The following is a 20,641-nucleotide window of genomic DNA, read 5'->3' as shown; positions in this document are numbered from 1 at the left end:
GGATCCCTAGTGATGGTTTGCTAGAGGCCTCTCCCACCTAGGCTGGATAGAGGATTGGTGGGAGGAGAGGCCCTATGGCAAGTGATGGCTGAGGTCTAGAATGGGGAAGGAGAATGACCCACGTAGCATGAGGGAGCCCCCCTTCTAGTGACAGCCCCTTGGCCTTGCATAGCATTTCTGCTCTGAAGGTCTCAAAGTGCTTCGCAGGCATTAGTTAAGCCTCTTTCCTGCGAGGCAGCTTGGTATTGTTATCCCTGTTTTACAGGTAGGTAAACTGAGGCAGTGAGGGGGGGCGTGGGTTTGGCTCAAGGAGCTGGAGTGAATCATTGAGAAAGCTGGGACTGGAATCCAGAACTCCTGCTGTAACCATCCAATGAAGCCTGGGTCTGGGATAGAAGGGTAGAGCTCTGTTGTCAATCCATGGTCCCCTGGGGTGTGTCAGCCATAGGCAGGGATAGGACTCAGGCCCTTTTGCTCCAGAAGCGCAGACCTCTTCCATGTGAGCTAAAGGGGATCTCCTTTAGCTGTAGCAGTACAAGGGGCCTGTGACACATGTGAACAGGTGCATGCAGTCCACGCTGCGAAGGGCAGCAGCGCATTTACATGTTAGCCTTTGCATTTCAAGTTCCTAATAGCTCTTTGGGCAGGGACTATCTTTGCCGTGTTCAGACAGCACCCGGCATGATGGGGACCTGGGCCACGACTACAGTACAAATAACACAAATTAGTCTCCTACTCACAAGCCTCAGGGTGCCCTAGGTTTTATGGGTGATGTGATTGTTACTACCAAGCTAACTTTTGGAGTGGGTGTGAGGGGGTTGACATCTCATTTTAGGGCTAATGCCATGTGATACAGCTGCCGTGGAGACCCTGGCAGGAATCCCTGTTTTTCAAAGGGATTAAGTTTAGAGTCCTTCCTTCGCCACCCCCAGATCCCTGGATACTGTGTAGCTGTGAAGTGCTGGCTGGCATTTCATCTACCTGTAATGCACCAATGTAACACACCAACCTTGGTTAGGTTGATTCAGGCCCCCTTTTCTGCCGGCCAGTGCCATCCATCCTTCCATGAAATTTACATGAGTGAGAGCTGCTGCTCTGTTGGCATGGCTGGCTATAAAGATTACCAACAAGAAGGGGCAATTCATGCCGTGCTTGGGACTGGATTGCTGCCCTTTGCAAACTGAGGATAAGGAGGGATTGTACTGTGCTGTGAGTTGGAGCTGAGTCTGCCAGCTCTGTGTCTCAAAGCTTTGTGTGCGCATGACAAAGCCGCTGCTTGTACCACACACTATGATGCAGTCTCATAAAATCAGTGAGGGGCTGCCTTTTCACTAGCCTCCCTTATCAGCACCGGTTACATTTATGAGGGCATCTATTTTTTTTCCCTTCTCTGTGGCATGTGCAAATACTAATTTGTGTATGCAATTACCTGCTTTGTATGCATGCAACTAATTTACTCTCACATGTTGTGGGCACATCTTAGGAGGCCTGCTGGAAAACTGGTCCAGTTGGGCCAAATGCTGAAATGTTCAAAGTTCGTGCTGGCACTTAGCAGTGCAATGAGATAAATGAGATGGAAAACGACCTTGATTAATAGGGGCACGTGATTTTTTTGCCCTCACAAGTCAGACCTCTAAATTGTATCATCTGTAGAGCTGATTGCCTCAACAAAACGGTGAGCAGAATTGATTGAAGATAAAAAAAAAAAAAGAGTAGAGACCCCTTTTAAAAATTGGCAATGGCATTGGTTTCCAGTGTCTTCCAGATGGTTTCTTTTGCCACTGTAGTCACAGATCATATGACCATCTCCAGCAAAAAGGGGACTTGCCAGCAGGAGGTTCAGGAAAGACATTTTTAAACATATCCCATTTAACAAACAAACACACTCCCCTTTAGAGAATTTGGAGATTGCATGGTTGAGCATGTAAGTTGGGAAGTGCCCCCTCCCTTTGTGTATATTAAAACCGCCCTTTTATCCCAAGTAATGCAAATTAATATCATGCAGCTTTTCTGCAGTATCTAGTACAGTTTGTTTATTCTTGTATCCATTTGCTATTTTCATTTTCATAATGGTCCAGCGTCTTTGTTGACTTAGACTTGTGTATGATGAGGTCCCTTCTCTCTAAGGTCTGTATTTTAATAACTTGGTCAGCAGCCATGTAATATCTGATTTCTTTTCATCCATCAGCACAGCTTGCTTTATGTGCAACTCAGAGCATGAGGCAATTAACTCCCATGCTGGTTTAGCTTCAGGCTTAAGCGATATAATCAAAATGCATGCACATAAAGGGGCAGAGTTAAGGTTATCTGTGCTGCCTTTGCTTTCTCATTTTCTACCATTTGCAGGTTTGACCGTGCAACCATTAATGTTGTCATAATGGAATTTTTGAGTTTGTGTAAAGAAAAAAGGATTCCATAATGTGGAGCTATTTTTGCACAGGCCCCTCTAAGCCAAACTACTTGATAAATATGATGAGATCTGCAGGAGGTAACCTTTCAGCTGTGACTCCTTAGGAGCAGTGCAGCTTTTACCCTAGATGATAAAAAGTGCCTGAGACGGGGCTCTGGCAGAACCCTACCTCCTTTGGTGTGTGCCTTCACAGCTGAATATAGGTTGGATGCAATGAGGCTTAAGCACCTCCTTAAAGTTAAGCACATGCTTAAGTGCTTTGATGAATCAGGACCATGAAAGGTGGAGCTCAATGGGATGTAACTGGCAAATCAATGCCAGATTTCACAGCACTCAAAGGGGCTTCTGCTCAGGGAGGGTGCTTTCCCTGCCAAATTTCGCCCCTCTACCCCAGCTGTTTAAAGAATTGTAGCGCCAAAAAAAAAAAAAGTCTAAAGAGGAAGGTGTTTTTCATTTTAAATAGCTCAACTGTGTGTGTGTGTTTATTTATTCATTAAATCACTATTGGGAAGAGACCAGGCCTGGAAAACGTCAGCCCAGAAAGTTAGAAACGACTGGTAACCAGTGGCTGGAATGGAAACGATGAAGCAACCTTTCCTGCAGCTGTCACCGCCGCTGCGGTTATTCGCGAATGCAGTTCACAGTCTCTAGCTGGTGCTTGCTTGGCCAGGAGCTCTCTGAAGACGGCACTCTTGGCCAGGAGCGGCTTTCCGCTGAAGTCAGCATTTCATAATTTATCAGGATCTCTTTCTTCGTATTTAATGTTCTGTGAATCTCCTCACCTGGCAGGGGGAGCTGTGAGATCTTGCCACGCTGTCCCATGGCGGCCTCGTTAATTATTTGGCAGGGGGTTTGACTCTCTGCTTATCAGCACAGCTAATAAGTTCTCTGGCAGCTGGCAAGCCTGGCAAGAAAGCTTGTGGACATGCATGTTCTGGCCTCATCTCCCAGGGGCTTTGCCTTCAGAGCATCGCACAGCATTCTCCATCAGCGCTGTTCATCTGGAGAGGTTGTTGGTGAATGTGAGGTGCTGGGGTCTGGCAATTTTGTCACTATGTCACCTAGACCTGCTCTGAGTTAGGGGACACAGTGATTGAAACTCCTCCAGCAGCTTATCTACGCTGCTGCTGCTGCCATGATGGAGCTGGACCAGTGAGGGTTATGAAAAAAAGGCCAATGTGGAGACAGCCATTAGGTGGCCGAATGTCACAGGGCAGAGTTTCCCATCCTTTCCCATACTGGGGTCCCCCACCCATTGAGCAATACGAAAGGGCAGGTTGTTTCATACCTCCGTCAAGATCTCTTCTGAAGCTCATGACCCCTAGATTGGGAGCCCATACTGTAGAGCAGTGGTTCCCAAACTGGGGTTCGCAGAACGTTACAGGGGGTTCGCCGGAAAAATTTCACTCATGGCGGCCAGAGGACCCCGGGTGTTGGAGGCAGCAGGTGGGACCCAGTTGCAGGGCAGACAGCCCGAGCCTCAGGGAGAGCGGGGCCGGGCAGTTGGGGCTGGCAGCCCGAGCCCTGCCCCCATCAGCGGGGGAGCCAGCAGCCCAAACCCCAGCGCTCCGCGTGGGGCTGGCAGCCCGAGCCCCAGAGAGAGCGGGGCTGGGCATTTGGGGCCGGCAGCCCGAGCCCCGGCAGTCAGCGGGACCCGCAGCCCAAGCTCAGTGGAGCTCAGCTGACCGGGGTGGTCACCGGGGTCCAGCAGCAGGAGCGCCACGGAGTACGGCGCCTGCAGCCCAGACCCCGGCGCGGGGCCGGCAGCCTGAGCCCTGTGGTGGGCAGGGCGGCCGCTGAAACGCCAGGCGCACAGGTGGCAGCTCGGACCCCTGTCCTTGTCGGACAGGGGAAGTTGGCATCAAGGGCAGAGTGAGCAGGTGCCACGCTGTACCTGGGGGGTGGGCCAAGCTAATTTAAAGGAGGTAGTCCTTAGAAATGTTCATTTTTAGGAGGCGGTTCGCGAGACTTGACCTTTTAGTGAAAGGGGTTCACGGGTTGTTAAAGTTTGGAACCACTGCTGTAGAGAGAAGGAAGAGAGGAAGGTGGGGAATTGTCCCCCTTACCACCTCCAGGGTTGGTTACCAAAGGAACTAGAGTCAGACAGCCTCATGCTATGATCTTGGTAAGTAGGGTTGCCGGTTTGGGTTGAAAATATCCCTGGAGGTTTCATCATACGACATAATCTTTCATTAGAGATTAATCTTCGATTCCTGGAGGCTCCAGGACAATCCTGAATGGTTGGCAACCCTACTTAAGTGACTAGCCTATGCCGCTGTGGCTGTTGTTAACTAACAACTAGCTGCTGATGTTAGCAAGTTAGCTCCGTGCTCGCTTGGGTATAGCTACATGGGCTGTCCCGATTGCAGAATAGACACTCCCTGAGAGTTGCAGCACTCTAGCTAGCCTAGCTCAAGTGACCACGCTGTGAAACAGCATGGGGCTACGCAGTGTGGTTGGTTCGCAGTTGATGCATGGGCTGCTGTATCCCCACGGCATTACTAGCTCCAACATCTGCAGCTCTGGAGCCTCAGACACCATCAGCCCCATCTGGCTAGCTCAAGCTTAAAGCATCCCTTAACTTGAGCGAGAGATATTTGTGTGAGGGCAGGAGTCAGGTTAGAGGCAACACTCAGATTCCAGCTCGAGCTCTGCAGCGATGACAAGCCCTTAGTAGGGTCAGTGCGGTGCTTGGATGGGAGACCCAGTAGGAAGTCGCAGGTGCTATAGGAAATGGTGCTGGAGATATTGTAGGTGGTGCTTTTCCCAGTGCCCTTAAATCGCATTGGGGGTGCTGTGCTGGTGGAGGGTGTTGTGTTATAGATGCCAAAATTCTGATTATATGGCAGGTTACAGATTCCATGGCAGTTTTGTCAGACCAGGGCTGCTAACCCCAGGGCCTAGTTTGGATAATCAAAATTGGTCTGGTTAAATCCCCCTTGTGGTTTCCGTTGGATAGGACATTTTTCTTCCTTCCCAGACCTCAACTTTTCTGTAACGTTGCTGTGTGCTGTTAAACAGCTGCCTTATTCTATCCCAGGGGTGGCTGCCTTTCAGTGATGGGTGAAGCGTTTACTCCTTGTCTAGTTTCTGTGTTAATTTTAGTGTGTGAAGAAGGCATTTTCATCCAGTCTCTTGGCTTTTAACAGCACTGGCAGCAATCCTGCTCTCCAAGGCCAGTTTGTGGGTAACTCCTGCACCCTAAGTGTAGCTTCCTTGGCAGATGGGGAAGAGACAGACCCATGACCCTGTCTCCCTCAGCACCAGCCAGAAGAATTTGCAAGCCGCACAGGGGACCCTATGATGAATCATCCAAATGGATGTAGCCCGGGCATGTTCCCCGTGCCTGCCTGGGGGCAATGAGGGCGATTGCACCATAGATCCCAAAGTTCCCCCCGGTGTCCGAGTAGGCTATTGCAGCTCCAACACTACCCGTCATGGAGGGCTGTGGCCAAAAGCCACAGCAGAGCTCTTACATAAATTGTCTTTACAGAGCATCTTTCATGGGCCTCAGAACATTGCATGCCATGACAAGCTGTGTATGTGGAAGGAGGCCTTCTGTGTACAATAATGCATCCACCTCAGCAGTGGGACGTGGCAGCACCGTTGGCTGACAGTACTGTGACAGAAAGTGAAGAATACTGTATCCAACTGAAATCGCACGGGGCAGGGGGGCTTGTGCGGGCAGCACCAAGACCTGATGCTAGCCAGTGTGCGACCGGTGTTAATGCTCAGCTTGGACTGCAGGTCCCCCGGTTGGAGAGCGTGGGGCAGGGGGGAGATCGGTGCCTGCATACATTGAGTCCCCCAAACCTGTTTCTGTTAGTGAGGCTCCCTATATATGATAAAATGTGGGGGAGGACAGACAGAGGGGCCTGCAGGGCTAAATCCTGGGCTTCCAATGGCAGAGCGGAGCGACGGGCTTTGACCCACCCATTTGGCAGTTGCTCAGGATGTTGAATTAAGAACTTGTTTCTCTGATGTTCTACCTGCCACTCAGAAAGCTTCAGGGCTGATGGCAAAATTGCCATGGATTTTGATGGCTAGTGAGCACTGGTTGGGGACATGGGTTCTGGTCCTGGCTCTGGCACTGGCCTGATGGATGACCTTAGGCAAGTCACTTTCCCTCTCTGTGCCTCAGTTTCCCCATCTGTAAAATGGGGATAAATGCTACTGACCTACTTTGTAAAGTGCTTTGAGAGCTACTGGTGAAATGTATCATATAAGGGCTAGATTATGATGCTGGTCAGGGCACACCCAGACCCATTTCGTGGTGAAGCCTGGTCTGTCGTGTGTCTGGGGCAAGGAGCAGTGTGGGCTGGGGCTGCAAGAGTGTGATGGAGGTATTCCTGGTGCTGTGCCCCCGTCCAGGCCATGCCTCGCTGGCAGTCGCTCCTGCTGTTGTCACTGATGCTACCCACAGAATGGCCTTAACTTGTATAAAAGTTCCTGTTGGTGAGCATGGAGCTGGCTGCTGGCGTCCAGCTGGGGCCTGTCCCCTCTGCAAGCGGCATTTCTAAATGGAGAGGAGGGCACCCCAGCCTGCTCCTCTGCTCCATTTCCTTTCTCTGGAAGGAGATGGGGATTGCAGTGTACCATTGCTCTTCAATCCTACCTGTGCTCTGGCCTCACCCAGGGAGTGATTGTGCCAGGGGATACCTGTCCTGGCAGCTTTTTCTCGCTCTAGCATTGGAGAAAGGCCCTTTCCATAGGTGTGGGGTGGGTCAGAGATTTCTGTTGTGGAGAAGGACCCGCAGGCTCCCTTAGCCAAGTCGGCCCTGTTCCTCTGCATTGTCAGTACCATGCACACAGCCAGCAAAGGGGAGAGGTGAGCCGGCCCCGCGTGTACCTGAGATCCCCTCCACATGCCGTAACAAAGAGCCTTATCCGAGCGTGATTGGAACCGCAGTGATCCGTTCAATGCGAGCCCAGAAAGGGGTGCCGCTCTCCATCCGGATCCTATCGCTGTTGCTAAAGGCAGCTCACCCAGAAAAGAAGGGCATTGTGCCCGCCTTTGTGCAGGCAATGTAGCGAACACTGGGGGCAGTCAGCCATGCTCTGTTTGGGAAATGGGGGCACTGAAAGGGTCCTTCTGTGAGCTGACTAATGCTCGACCTTGGGCCACCAATTACAGCTGGGGCTTTCTCTCTTGGGGCACTCCGCCTCCTCCTCGTTCTGCAGGAGAGGCAGGCAGCCAGGGGGAAGCAAACGGCACTGTTACGGGGTGGCTGTGCTGAAGATTCCCCGCTGCCGTGGAGTTGCCTGCGGATGACACACAGGAATTGGGTCCTGTCTCCTCTTGGCCCTGCATGCGGCGGGGGAAACGCAGCTGCACCTGCTGGGTTGGAGCTGGCATCAGATGGGAATTGAGAGCTGCGGGGAAATGGCCTATGTTATTTCCAGGAATGCTTTCCCGCTGGCTCATTGGCTGTGGAAAGTGCTTTCCCAGGGCAGATGCTTTCTCCTGTTTTGTCCATCCATGCGTGTTAAAGACCTTTCTTTTTGGATGTCTTCCCATGCCCAATCTGGAGCTGACCCACAGAGCCAGGGACAGGCTGCAGGAGTAAGGGGTGGAAGCTTTGCTTTAAGCTGCCACAAGGGCATTGGCTGGAATAAACACCCCTGGAGAGAGAGGGAGTGTATGTGAATGCAAATTTATAATATCAAGCCATGCAGGGGGAGGGAGGGACTCCTGTTTCTTGGCATAGAGGGGGAAATTGGGACGAGATCTTGGAAAGGAGCCACGGGTCAGCAAGCGAGGTGGCACACCTCAGCTGCAGTGCTGTGTCCAGGTGTGAGCACCACACTTCGCAAAAGATGTGAATAAACTGGAGAAAGCTCAGAGGAAAGCAACAAAAATAAGACGTTTGGAAAAGCAGACTTGTGAGGAAAGGTGGAAAGAACTGAGTGTGCTTAGTCTGGAGAGCAGACGTTTGAAGGGGGCCTGATAAGTCTTCAGATGTGTAAAAGGTTGTTGTCAGGAGGTCAGTGATCAATTGCTCTCCGTGTCCACTGAAGGTAGGACAAGAAGTACTGGGCTTAAACTGCAGCAAGGGAGATTCATGTTAGAGATGAGAGAAAACTTTCTCGCTGTCAGGGTAGTTAAGTACTGGAGCAGGCTGCGGAATCTCTGTCACTGGAGATTTTTTAACAGGTTAGGCAAACACCTGCCAGGGATGGTTTGATATATTGTGTCCTGCCTCAGCGAAGGCGGAATGGATTGGGTGGCTTCGCAAGGGCCCTTCCAGCCTTACATTGCTATCGTTCGGTGATACGTGTGACTCAGAATCTTCCCCAGGACCCCAACTCGCATGGACAAACTTAGGCGCTGTCTTCGTTAGCGAAACTTTCACTAATGTCACCACATCACTGGAGTTCCACCCGTGCAGGACCCCTAGGATGGAGACACTGCACCTGCTGAAAAAGGGGCTTACCGTAGAGTACGTTGCCCCAGTGCCAGCCCGACCTGACACTGGTGCCGCATGTCTACACTGGGGGGAGGTGTTCCAGTGTGACTCCATCTCTGTGGTTACAATGCGGCCGGTTTCTCCAGTGTGAAAAAGCCTTCAGGGCGTGTCTACACAACAGGCACAGCTGCAGCTCTGCGGCTGTAGCACCATTGTGTGGGTGCTTCCTGCATCGAGGAATGGGTGTTTCCACCCCTGTAGATGATCCACTTCCCCAAGCAGTGGTAGCGAGGATGACAGAAGAATTCTTCCATCGACCGAGCCGTGTCTACACCAGGGGTTAGGTCAGCTTAACTTTGGCGCCCACGGTGTGAATTTTTCACACCCCATGGCGGCATAGATAAGTCCATCTAAATTTTAAGTGTAGACCAAGGCTAAGAATAGGAGATATCAGCAAAGAGTGGCCCAGCTATGATGCTCAAATACCGGAAGTGCAAAACACCGAGTGACATTGCTTTGTCCCCAGATTTGAAATGATGAGCGGAGAGAGAAGAAAATGACTGGGAAAGAAGATAGATTTGTGGAGCCTTCTGTCTGGGTGTGTTTGGGCATTAAAGGAATCCCTAAAGCATCATCACAGCAGATCAGCTGCTCGCCCTAACCAGGGCTAACAGGATTACTCTGCTGCACTGGCGGGAGGAGGAAGAATTTTCGGAGTGAGGATTCTTGACAGGCTGCTGCTCGGCAGCCTCTCCTGGGAAGGCTACTTTGGGAAGAGAGATGAACTGGAAGACCTTTAACAGGGCACGAAACTGAATAGTAAATTTTGGGGAGAAGAGTCACTGGATTTTAGGCGATGGGGTAAAATAATTTTGCAACTTTAAATGTACAAAAGAGACACCCCCCCACCCCCACCCCCCTCAAAAAATCCCAGATCTCGTTGATTTAGAGGCTGGGGCCTGGGATATTTTTATTTCTGCATATGTGCAACTTTTGATACAGCATGTGGGGATTACTGTCCTTTGCCCTGAGAGTGTGCTTTGTAATGGATGCATTTCCTTTTTGGGCATCATCACAGGGTGCTCTGCCTCTTTAAGGGGCCAGCACCCTGTTGAGAACCAGTTGGGACCTGGTAGTTTGCAAGTGGTCACATGACTGCCAGGTGAGCACCCGATTCCTATAAAAGCGGAAAGAGCTCAGTTGAGGGCAGAGTTGCAGCAAGCAGGTTGGTTTCTCTTGCAGGTGTGTAGCCAGAGGATGGGCCCCCAGACAGATGGCCTCAGGGAGGACTGGGGAAGAGCTGTCAGCAGAAGGCAGGCTCAGGGGAAGGAACAGGCTTGATGTGGAGTTTGTGCTACCAGTTTTATTTGGAAGTAAAGCTTGAAGCCCTGAGAGCAAGGGTCTGAACGGACTCTGGCTGGGGCATGAGCCCACCCTGGGCTGGGGAGATGGGTCAGCAGCCGACATGCTCTTCCTTGTCAATTCTAAAATCTCTCCTGCCAGTAGAGAAAAGAGAGACTATTTGGCACTAAAAGAGAAGGACACCATCTCCTGTTACTGCTTCTCTCCACTCCCAGGGACTCACCTGTTCCTGACAAGGTGTCACTTTTCTCCTTGCTCTCTTGCGCAGAGCCACTGTCCTCTTCCACCTTTCCGGCGCTGCCAGCCTCAGGCAGAGCTGCAATGCCCCCAGCTTCCCTAAATAGCCAATAGAGGTCATTGCCGCAGCTGCACAAAGTGGGCCAGAGCTGTAGGCTCCATCCCTGCAGCACACTCCCTGTCAGAGGTGTCCAGGGGCTCGAGGCTCTGCTTGGATCTCCACCCCCCCCCCCCCAGGAGAGTGGCTCATTATTACCCTGCTGCGCTGGCTCCTTTTTGCATGGATGCACTTTCACGTGAGCCAACGGAAGCCTCCCGAGCCAACCTTCCATGGAAATTAAAAGCACAGCAGGCAGAGAGGGGTCACAGGTGTCTCTCTCTCGTCTTCCCAGGCGTGCTGGCTGAGGCAAAAGGGCATCTCCTCAAGTTGAAGTCAGCAGAGAGACTTCAGTGTGACCTGGAATTGGTCACTGACGCGCAGCACGGGACTGTTGGGGGTAGAGGTTTCTGAAGTTGGAGAATGGGCACAGGCAGTGCATCCTGTGCACAGAAAAACACGTTTCAAGGATTCTCAGTGCACCCATCACTGTATCTGGGCCCCATTGATAGCCCAGCCAGTTTGAGAGGCAGTGTGGTCCAGGGGAGAGGACATCAGACTGCGACTCAGGCCTGGGTTCTACTCCTCTCTTTGCCGTTGACCTGGTATGTGACCGTGGATAAGTCATGTCTCTCTGTGCCTCTGTTTCCCCTCCTACCCTTTGTTCCTCTTGACTGTTTAGATTGTAAACTCATCAGGTTGGGACTGTCTTACTGCGTGTGTACCGCACCTAGCACAAAGGGACCCTTATCTCCGATGGGGTCTGTATCCCCCCGCTCTAGAGCCAGCGTTAATTCCCTGCAGGGGAGGACAGCCAGGGGAAGGGAGAGCATACCTTCTTCTCAACTGTTTGAAATGGGCCGTCCTGATTATCACTGCAGAAGTTTCTTTTTTCTCCTGCTGATAATATCCCAACTTAATTAATTGCTCTCGTTACAGTTGGTATGGCAACACCCAGGTTTTCAGGTTATCTGTGTGTATATATATCTTCTTACTGTATTTTCCACTGCATGGCTCTGATGAAGTGGGTTTTAGCCCATGAAAGTTTATGCCCAAATAAATTTGTTAGTCTCTAAGGTGCCACAAGTCCTCCTCGTTTTTTTTTTTTTTTGCTGATACAGACTAACACAGCTACCACTCTGAAACCTGTGTTTGTCCTTGTTAATGATGTTTGACCCTGTACTGAAAGGTGAGCTAGCTAAAAACTACAGTGCTCCCCCATTCCTCTCTTCTGGTGTCACTGGGCGTCAGAGATGTGGAGCCCTGATGTGTTGGTTGAGACTAACAGCTCGCTTCTGGTTGTGTGTTCTTCCGATATTCGTGCTCCGTCTCTCCAATCATGGAACTGCATTTCGAGAGAAAGTTCCTCACATGCCTGCTGCTAGTGATTCTGTAACCAGCGCTTGGCAAGCCAGGAAAGTGCGTTGCCACCTTGGCCCCATGCTGGAGTTGCTCCAGTCCGGGGGAAGGGTGAACCAGTCATGGGCTTGCTCAGGTCTCTTAGTCCACCCTCTTTTTCTATATCCCAGTTACTCAGGCCAAGGAATCTCTGACATCAGTTAGTGGCTGAGATTAGGGGCTCTGAGAACTTAGCCCATCGGACCTGGCCTCTTAGCTGCTGATTTTCCTGCACTGTGGTTGCATTGTCAACTGGGAACGAGGAGAGAACATGTGGAACACAAGGCCGATCCTTCCCGCCTAATATAAACCCACAAGTGGCCGTTCAGAAACAGCTGGGTCTGAGCATCAGCACGGGGTAGCAGGAAGGAGAGAACAAAGGAGCGCGCCCCAGCGGGCTGTTGGAAGTAGCTGAACTGTGAGCACCACCTGGACAGGCGAGCAGGAGCTCAGTTTTATATCTCCTGTGAAGAGAGGCACCTGGTACCATGCATGCCTTGAAAGCCTTGCCAATGTCTGTCTGGTTCAGCCGTGCAGTGCTGCAGTGGGGGATGTGCAGGCCAGTGGAGGATGTGCAGGCCATGTGCACCCTGCAGGGCCAGGTCTCTGTAGCTTTCTGTGTGCTCAGAGCAGAGAGGGCAGCTGCTGACTTGTCCCCAGAGGGCTCTGGAAGAAATGCAGCGGTCTGGTTTGGCAGCTGCACAGCCTGCCTTAGAGGGGCTTCACTGCTATCCTGGGCCTGTGGCTCCCCCCTTCAAAGCCCGCCTTGTGTTCTGTGGGAATCACCATACCCCATTTCTGGGTTTATCAGCCGTTGCTTTGCCAGTAGCTGGTCACTGCCGAGGTGGTTTCCTCATGATATCTTCTGATAAAATAGTGACATACTGGATATTCCTTACCCTTAGCATATGAGCGATCTGTAACCTGCCAGCCTAAAGGAATGTGCCACATCTTGGGTGACACACCAGGGAGTGAACCGGAGACCTCCAGACCTGAAAGCGTGAGCTGCTACAGCTTAAGCTAAAGTGCCAAGCCTCCTCTGTTGGGAGTGGGGAGGGCCTCAGAGCCTGGTCTCCAGCCCTAGCAGGAATGGCTGTTTTTAGCCCTGCAGCTCAAGCCTCAAAAGCCTGAGTCAGTTGACCCGGGCTCTGAGATTTCCTGCCAGGGGTGTTTTTGAAGTGGAGATGTACTCTTACAGACTCATATCCTTTGTGAATGAGTCACAGCAGCGGGGACCTGTAACATACTCACCAATGGGTAGAAATGCATTGGAGGCTGTCTATTCACAGTTAGGTATGTGCCATCAGGGTGTGATACCCAAAGAGCCTCAAAGTACTTTCTACACACTAATTAATTTTGTCCCCTCACAATAAGAGCTGCACAGAACGCTTGTAACTAAACCCGAAGCTACCTGCAACTTGTTGCTGTGGAGTTTTGTCCGTGACTCAAAACTCAAGTCAAGTGCATGAGCCTAATCCAGACTTAGAGTGATCTTGAGTTGACTGATGATCTTGACTTCTCATTTATGCAAAATCTGGCACCTCCAGCTGAGTTTTTCTGAACAGCTTGTTTGTACCTGAAGAACAAAGAACACGGATTCTTTCAGAAGGGAGAGTTGAGGTGCAGGTCGCTCCCTGCCCCCATAGGGAATGAATCTAAAGCAAAGTTCTCGCCAGTCAGTCTGCTGTGATCAGCTCTGCTCATAACACACCTGCAAGGGAGGAGCTGAGTCACAAAGGGCCAGTTCTTCAAAGGTATTTTGGTATCTAAAGATGCAGCTAGGGAGTCAATGGAAGTTAGGGGCTAACTGGCTTGGGCCCGCTTGCAAATCCCACTAAGTACCTGTCTGCATCTTCAGGCACCTAGCTACCTTTGGAACTCCAGCATGGAGAGGTTAGTGACCTGATTGCCAAGAGTTCAGTGCTGGCAGCTCCTACTGTTGTGACATTGAGGATTTAACACCCAGCATGCTCGTCTTTTTTGAAAATCTGGACACACATGACTTCTCAGGCCTGGCAGCAAGCCGCATGGATAGACGGCGGAGGCCTGATTCCCAGTCCCTGGGTCTCTCTCATCTCTGCTCTCTGAAATGAGTTTAATATCTGGATGGGAAGGGAAGTTGGTAGTGTTGCTTGCTGTTTTTTACTTGACTGAAATAAACCTTCCGGTAAACCCTCAAGCACAACTTCAGCTGTTGGCATTGTGGGAATGGAGTCAATAAAATAAGTGTTCTTACTGGTGGTTGCAAATAGTTAACAAACTGGAGGACAAAATAAACCCTTTAATAAACACTTTAGTCAAAGGCACTCCACACCTTCCTTGGTGCCAACCCTTAAAATCCAGGTCTATTACAGCCCTATGGATCCATCAAGGAATTCTCAGTGGGTGCACTCCAGCCTACAGCTCTAGTAATTGCTGGGGCAGGGGCTGAAGATGGAGAATGGGCCAACATCCCTGCATCCCCACAGCTCTGCTTTGCAAGCACTTTGAGATGTCTCTCATTTGCAGAACACATATTTGTTATGTAATAAGCGTCAGGAATTAATGATCCACGCAGCAACTGAGAAAACTTGCATGCTAAGCACTCTTGGAAAAATAACTGCTTTTCGACTGATGGTATACGAGAATAAAACTCCATCCACCACATCCTGGGGCAGGCACGCTTGGCCTTGTTGTCTGAACTCCTGCAGGAGACAATACAACCAGCCTTCTTCCCCAAGTCCCTTTCCCTTTGGAGAGGTAATGCTTCCACAGCTTCTTATGAATCATGAGTTTAGCAGCTATGGCAGATCATCAATCAGTACTCTAGAGTCACCAGGACAAATCTTGGGATGTTTAATCTTTAATATTAGACGTGTTTAAAGCAGTGAATATTTCATGAAGGTGCTGTTGCATTTGAGCACATCATTAGCTGTCTGCTTCCTCCCCGCCCCCCCTTTGCAGAGTGTTCTCTTCACAATCTTCGAGCTGAACCCCTGTTTCCTTCCCTCTGCAAAGAAAGCGCTTATTTCAATACCCCTAAGACATTTTGAGGTCTTCCATAGGGCCCAAAGAAAGCATGGGTATTTTGTCAGTCTGTGTTAACTCTGTCTGGGGTATCCACACCCCATTCTGCCACAACATCTTTCCTTCACTCTGGCCATAGCGGGGTGTGGGCAGAGAGAACTAAAGGGAACGGTTTGCTTTGAACAGTCCCTCCACCACCCCCACCCCCCACACACGCTCTGCCTGTGTTTAAGACTTAGTCCAATGCTCTGTCAAGTGAAGACAGGAGCTGAAGGGGAAAAGAAAGGGATGGGGTTGGAGGGAAAAAAAATCAACAAAAGCTTTTAACAGCGACTATATGTGCAAATCCAATTAATCTTTTATTCCACCATCTCTCGCTCTGGGTTATGTATTTCTACCAAACAAAGAATCAATCTGGGCCAAGTGTAGTTAGGTCTCTGGTGTGGAAAAATCATGATGCCTCCACTAATGCTGTCAGGAGGGGAATGGGGTGTGGGGGGGGAAATCAGAGAATGAGCCCTTGAGGTAAGGAGGCAGAGAGAGCTTGGAAGAGGTCCCTTCTGACCTAAATATCTAAATATCTATGAAAAAAAGAAGGGAGAGGCAGAATAGGGCAGTAGATCAAAAGAGACTGTTGGTACCATCATGTATCCTTTGTGGGAGGTGGAAAACGGGCAAGAACCAGGACTGCTGTGATGGGCCTGAAACCTTGCAGTGAGAGGAGGACTTCAAAAGAGTTTACAATTAGAAGCATGCCGTGGTCCAGGAGATTAGGGGGGCAGAGAGATGATTCAGGATTGCTGCTTGCCAGGAGGGGCTGGTGATGAGATAAGAGGCACCTTGTCCTGGTGTGAATCCAGCCCAGATCAGGAGGGGACGAGAGGCTATTTCCACCTGTGGAGTGGGATGCTGTTATTGTGAACTGAATTGGTCACAGAACAGCCCCTAGCATACAGATTCATGACCCTAATTGGCATCCAGTTGCAACCGGCTGACAGGGTCAAGAATGTCACAGGGGAGGGGACTTCCCTTGGGGAAGAGGTGTTGCCTGCTTAAGGGACTGGGACTTTACCCTTTGAGAGGAGTATTTCATTCCGCTCTGCTCCATGGGCCTGAGCCACAGCTGGAGTGCCTGGCTGCTGCACTGGTGAAAGCCAGCAAACCCCTGCTGTCCCAAACATGTCTGTAGCGAGGAGGAGATGCAAGGTTCTGCGCACCCTCAGTTCCCAGTGATTTCAGTGTCCGCTGAGGATGCTCAGGGCATTGCAGGATTGGGCCTCAGGTGCTGCTAGCCGAGTGAGCTGTGTCTTCTGCAGAATGATCAGGATCAACTCCCACCAGCGGCTATTCTGTCTCTCCCCCCCACTTTTGTTATGTGCTCAGCTGCATTGCACTGAAGCTCCAGGTAAAGCAGGAGCCGACAGAATGGCACGCTTTGGGGGAGCTAGCCGAGACTAGAGATGCTGCAGGGGTTCTCTCTCTCCCATGCGCGTCACCCTAGCTTCTAGGTAGATTCCAAAGGGCTCTTGGACCCAGGAGGGGGCGTGGATGGAAGGGATGGGGCAAGGAATGCTAGAACGGCCAGCTGTGGATGAACAGGGAGAGGAATGGTGGTGTGGGAGCGCCACATTGTCAAGGTTCCTCCCCCACTCTGAACTCTAGGGTACAGATGTGGGGACCTGCATGAAAAACCTCCTAAGCTTATCTTTACCAGCTTAGGTCAAAACTTCCCCAAGGTACAAAATATTCCACCCGTTGTCCTTGGACCGGCCGCTACCACCACCAGACTAATACTGGTTACTGGGGAAGAGCTGTTTGGACGTGTCCTTCCCCCCAAAATACTTCCCAAAACCTTGCACCCCACTTCCTGGACAAGGTTTGGTAAAAAGCCTCACCAATTTGCCTAGGTGACTACAGACCCAGACCCTTGGATCTTAAGAACAATGAATAATCCTCCCAACACTTGCACCCCCCCCTTTCCTGGGAAATGTTGGATAAAAAGCCTCACCAATTTGCATAGGTGACCATAGACCCAAACCCTTGGATCTGAGAACAATGAAAAGCATTCAGTTTCTTACAAGAAGACTTTTAATAAAAATAGAAGTAAATAGAAATGAAGAAATCCCCCCTGTAAAATCAGGATGATAGATATCTTACAGGGTAATTAGATTCAAAAACATAGAGAACCCCTCTAGGCAAAACCTTAAGTTACAAAAAAGATACACAGACAGAAATAGTTATTCTATTCAGCACAATTCTTTTCTCAGCCATTTAAAGAAATCATAATCTAACACATACCTAGCTAGATTACTTACTAAAAGTTCTAAGACTCCATTCCTGGTCTATCCCCGACAAAGACAGACTATAGACAGACCCACAGACCCTTTGTTTCTCTCCCTCCTCCCAGCTTTTGAAAGTATCTTGTCTCCTCATTGGTCATTTTGGTCAGGTGCCAGCGAGGTTACCTTTAGCTTCTTAACCCTTTACGGGTGAGAGGAGCTTTCCCCTGGCCAGGAGGGATTTCAAAGGGGTTTACCCTTCCCTTTATATTTATGACACACATACAGTTACTCCTCATGCGCTCTCTGCAGACAGAGGTTGAATCTCTCTCCTTTCCCTTTCAGGTGAGTGCAGCTGTCATGAAGGCTATGCCCCTGACCCAGTGCATCGGCATCTGTGTGTGCGCAGTGACTGGGGGCACAGTGAAGGGTGAGTGGGGCTGGTAAGGTGGGCACTCACCCCCAGACTGCCCCCTTGGGTCCAGGCTGGCATCATCAGTGGCACACACTGCCCAACGGTTCAGTGCAGATCCAGGGTTACGTTGCTGCCTCAGTTTCCCCAATGGGCTTTTAGTGAGTTCAGTGAGGCTTTCACGTAGTGAACAACGCCCCTTCAGGGATCTAATTCATGTAACTAAACACTGAATGTGGCAGGCAAGCAAGCTTTCTGCCCAGCGTCCTAGCTGGGGGAGCGGCAAATGTCTGCCCGAACCGAGTCCATTTGCCTTCTCCGTCCAGGCTCCTTACCTGTGAGGCCTTCTCAAATCGAGACCCTCTTCTGGAGTTGGGCTTCTTGAAACCAGCTGGGGAAGGGTTCCTTCTCTGGGCTCAGGGATCCCACAGAGCTTGAATTACCGCAATGCTTCTCTGGATCTGGATCACCTGCTGCTGTCTGATAAAGTCCTTTCACTGGGACCAGCTCTCTGGATGGACTTGTCACTGATGGCACCTGCCTTTTGAAACACATCCCCTCCAGGAGTATCTTTCGTCAGTCCCCTTTCCTGGGGAGTTCCCCTGAGCAGTCCCTTTCCTCTAGAGCTTCTGGAACCTTCTGACTGAACCCTCAAGCCTTTATTAAGCCCAGGTGTTCCTTAGCTAATTAGCTGCTGCCTGGCCGCCTATGCAATTAAACGACTCACGGGTGGATCTGGCCGGGTTCGTTCTCTTTAGCAGAGCCTGTCACAGCTAGTCTAGCCCGTCAGATGGGGCTAGGCACCATGGTCAGGCACCCTGTGACGGGTGCTATGAGCCCTTAATGTCAGGATGGGAAAAACAGCTTTACCTTTCTCCCAGATCCCCTTGCTTGTGTACCAATTCCTCATGTGTATAGTTGGCTCTAGACCCACCTGTTGGCATCACTAGGTGAGCTTGTCCCTGGGTGTTTACCTTCCCTTGCCGGTTGACATGCGGTGCTCTCTGTCCTCTGTCTCTCAGGCCTTGGCCCTACACAACGCTCGAAAGGGGCTATGACTTGGTCACAGGAGAGCAAGCGCCCGAGAAGATTCTCAGGTAAGCTGAATGGCTAGTCAGTCAGTCTGTTGGGAGTTGGAGCACTTGGCTGCCAGGGCACATTGGGTCTCTTTGGGAACCACTCCAGCAGGCTTTGCAGTCACTAGCTCCTGCTGCCATCTTGTTCTTCTCCCTGTGCTGCACTGGCTCTGTTCGTAGTCAATGAATTTGGAAGACCTTTGGTGGGGGGGGGGGAAGGGTTTGACCCTCCGGTCACCATCCCCTTTGGCATGCACCTGGGTCAGGAAGCAACCGAGGGAAGTGTGAGCTTCCTAGCGATCCACTCTGTCCTCCAGATTCAGAGGGGCCAGTTTGCCCACTTGTGCTCAGGCTGCCCTTCTACCCCTCTCCCTGCTCTCACCTTTTCTGGCTCCGTTCCCCAGTGTTGGCTTTCTGGAGCAAGATACCAAACAGGCTCCGTAATCCACCCCACCGTACCATCCAACCAGCCTCCAGACGTTCAGACACTGAAGAGGGACCTAGCGCTTGCCCTGTATTTCATGTGCTTACGCTACGTTCTTGCCTCTCTCTCAGGTCCACTTATAGTTTGGGTCAGGGCCTCTGGCTACCTGTCAGTAAGAGCTTCGTGGTGCCTCCTGTGGAGCTTTCCATCAACCCTCTCGCCAGCTGCAAGACAGACGTCCTGGTGACGGAAGACCCGGCAGACGTCAGGTAGGGGACCAAACTGTCTTGCGGAGATGACTCTCAATGCTCCTTGTAAGAAGCTGAGATGCAGTACCCCTCTGGTGGGATGTCTTCCTATCTCCAGATGGGACTTTCTCTTGGGCTGAGTGCGGCTTTGAGTTCTTCAGTGTTGACCTGGCCATTGGCAATCCTGCACATGAGTCAGTTTCTTGAGGGAGAATGTGTTTTCCATGCCCGTGTCTTCTCCAAAAAACCTTTCTACATGCTTGAGTCAGTGGAGAGCCACCTTCATTGTAGATGATATGCATGGTGGGAAGAGGCCTACACGGATGCTGTTAGGTTGTTTAGTTCTTCTGAGCTTAGGGCTGGCCTACACACACAATTGCTCAGATTTTAACTGAAGGTGTGTTTTCAATCCATGCAGCTAAACTAGTGCAGATGTTGGATGGATTCTCTTAAATTAAACCAATTGAAACCTGACTTATACTGATGTATCTTACATCAAAGCATTCACCAGTGCGAGCTAAATAAGAATAAGGGGTCAGGGATGTCAAGAGCTCAAGTGGCTAGCAAGAATCACATGCTCTTATTTGACTGTGACAAGCACAAGTGGGGAATGCTCTTTGCAAGGCAGGGAGTGGAGGGGAGAGATTGCTTGCTTGACTTGGCAAATGGATTATTCATCTTTCAGAAACGCTCATAGAAATGCCAGCAGTTCTCCTGGGTATTAAAACATTAGGCACTGGCTCCAGGCGGAGAGATGGAGGATTGGCAGACACGTACTCAGACTGTCTTATACCCCTATGCTGCAGCCTCCAGCACTTGGCTGTGGGGTCAAAGCTGGTCCCTAGTGAACAGAGCCCACCTTGCCTTGTCTTGTTTTTATACATTTTTCTCCTATGCTTCTCTGTAAACTCGGTGGATTTTGTTTGGCTTCCCTGGCGTGGCTCACTCTGTTTCCCAGACTTTGGTTGGTTGGTACTGGTCTAGTTCAGAAGCTGGATCTAAGGGAACCTCTGCTGGGTGAAGGAGAAGTGTACTGAGTGTGGGCTGGGAAGCAGAGGTGTTCTGTGGTTATAAGTGTTACCTTGGGCAAGTCACGTGTCCACCGTGTGCCAGAGAGAAAACCAAGTATAGGACAGGGCCTTAGAGACTGCCCCTGCTGGCGCTGTGATGGCTGTCAACTGAACGAGGTTAACCCGGGTGCAGGGCAAGTCTCACCCCACCTTGTACATGAGGGTTTAGCTATGCTGCCCTCCTAGCTATGGAAGTGTGAGCTCCCCTTCTTATA

The 20,641-nt window shown here is 50.7% G+C and overlaps 1 protein-coding gene across 1 annotated transcript in view; it reads left to right on the top strand.

The window, feature by feature from the left end:
* Positions 1 to 20,641, top strand: part of ASTN2 (astrotactin 2) — a 595,119-nt gene that overhangs the window by 244,692 nt on the left and 329,786 nt on the right. The window contains 3 exon segments of the mRNA XM_077835839.1: positions 17,542 to 17,626; positions 18,631 to 18,705; positions 19,240 to 19,377. Of these exon segments, the coding sequence (XP_077691965.1) occupies positions 17,542 to 17,626; positions 18,631 to 18,705; positions 19,240 to 19,377 (298 nt within the window).

This window comes from Eretmochelys imbricata, chromosome 16 (genome assembly GCF_965152235.1).
Source record: "Eretmochelys imbricata isolate rEreImb1 chromosome 16, rEreImb1.hap1, whole genome shotgun sequence".
Classification (NCBI taxonomy): domain Eukaryota; kingdom Metazoa; phylum Chordata; order Testudines; family Cheloniidae; genus Eretmochelys; species Eretmochelys imbricata.
Note: the sequence above shows the minus strand (reverse complement) of the source record. Positions and strands in the feature narration are given on the sequence as shown.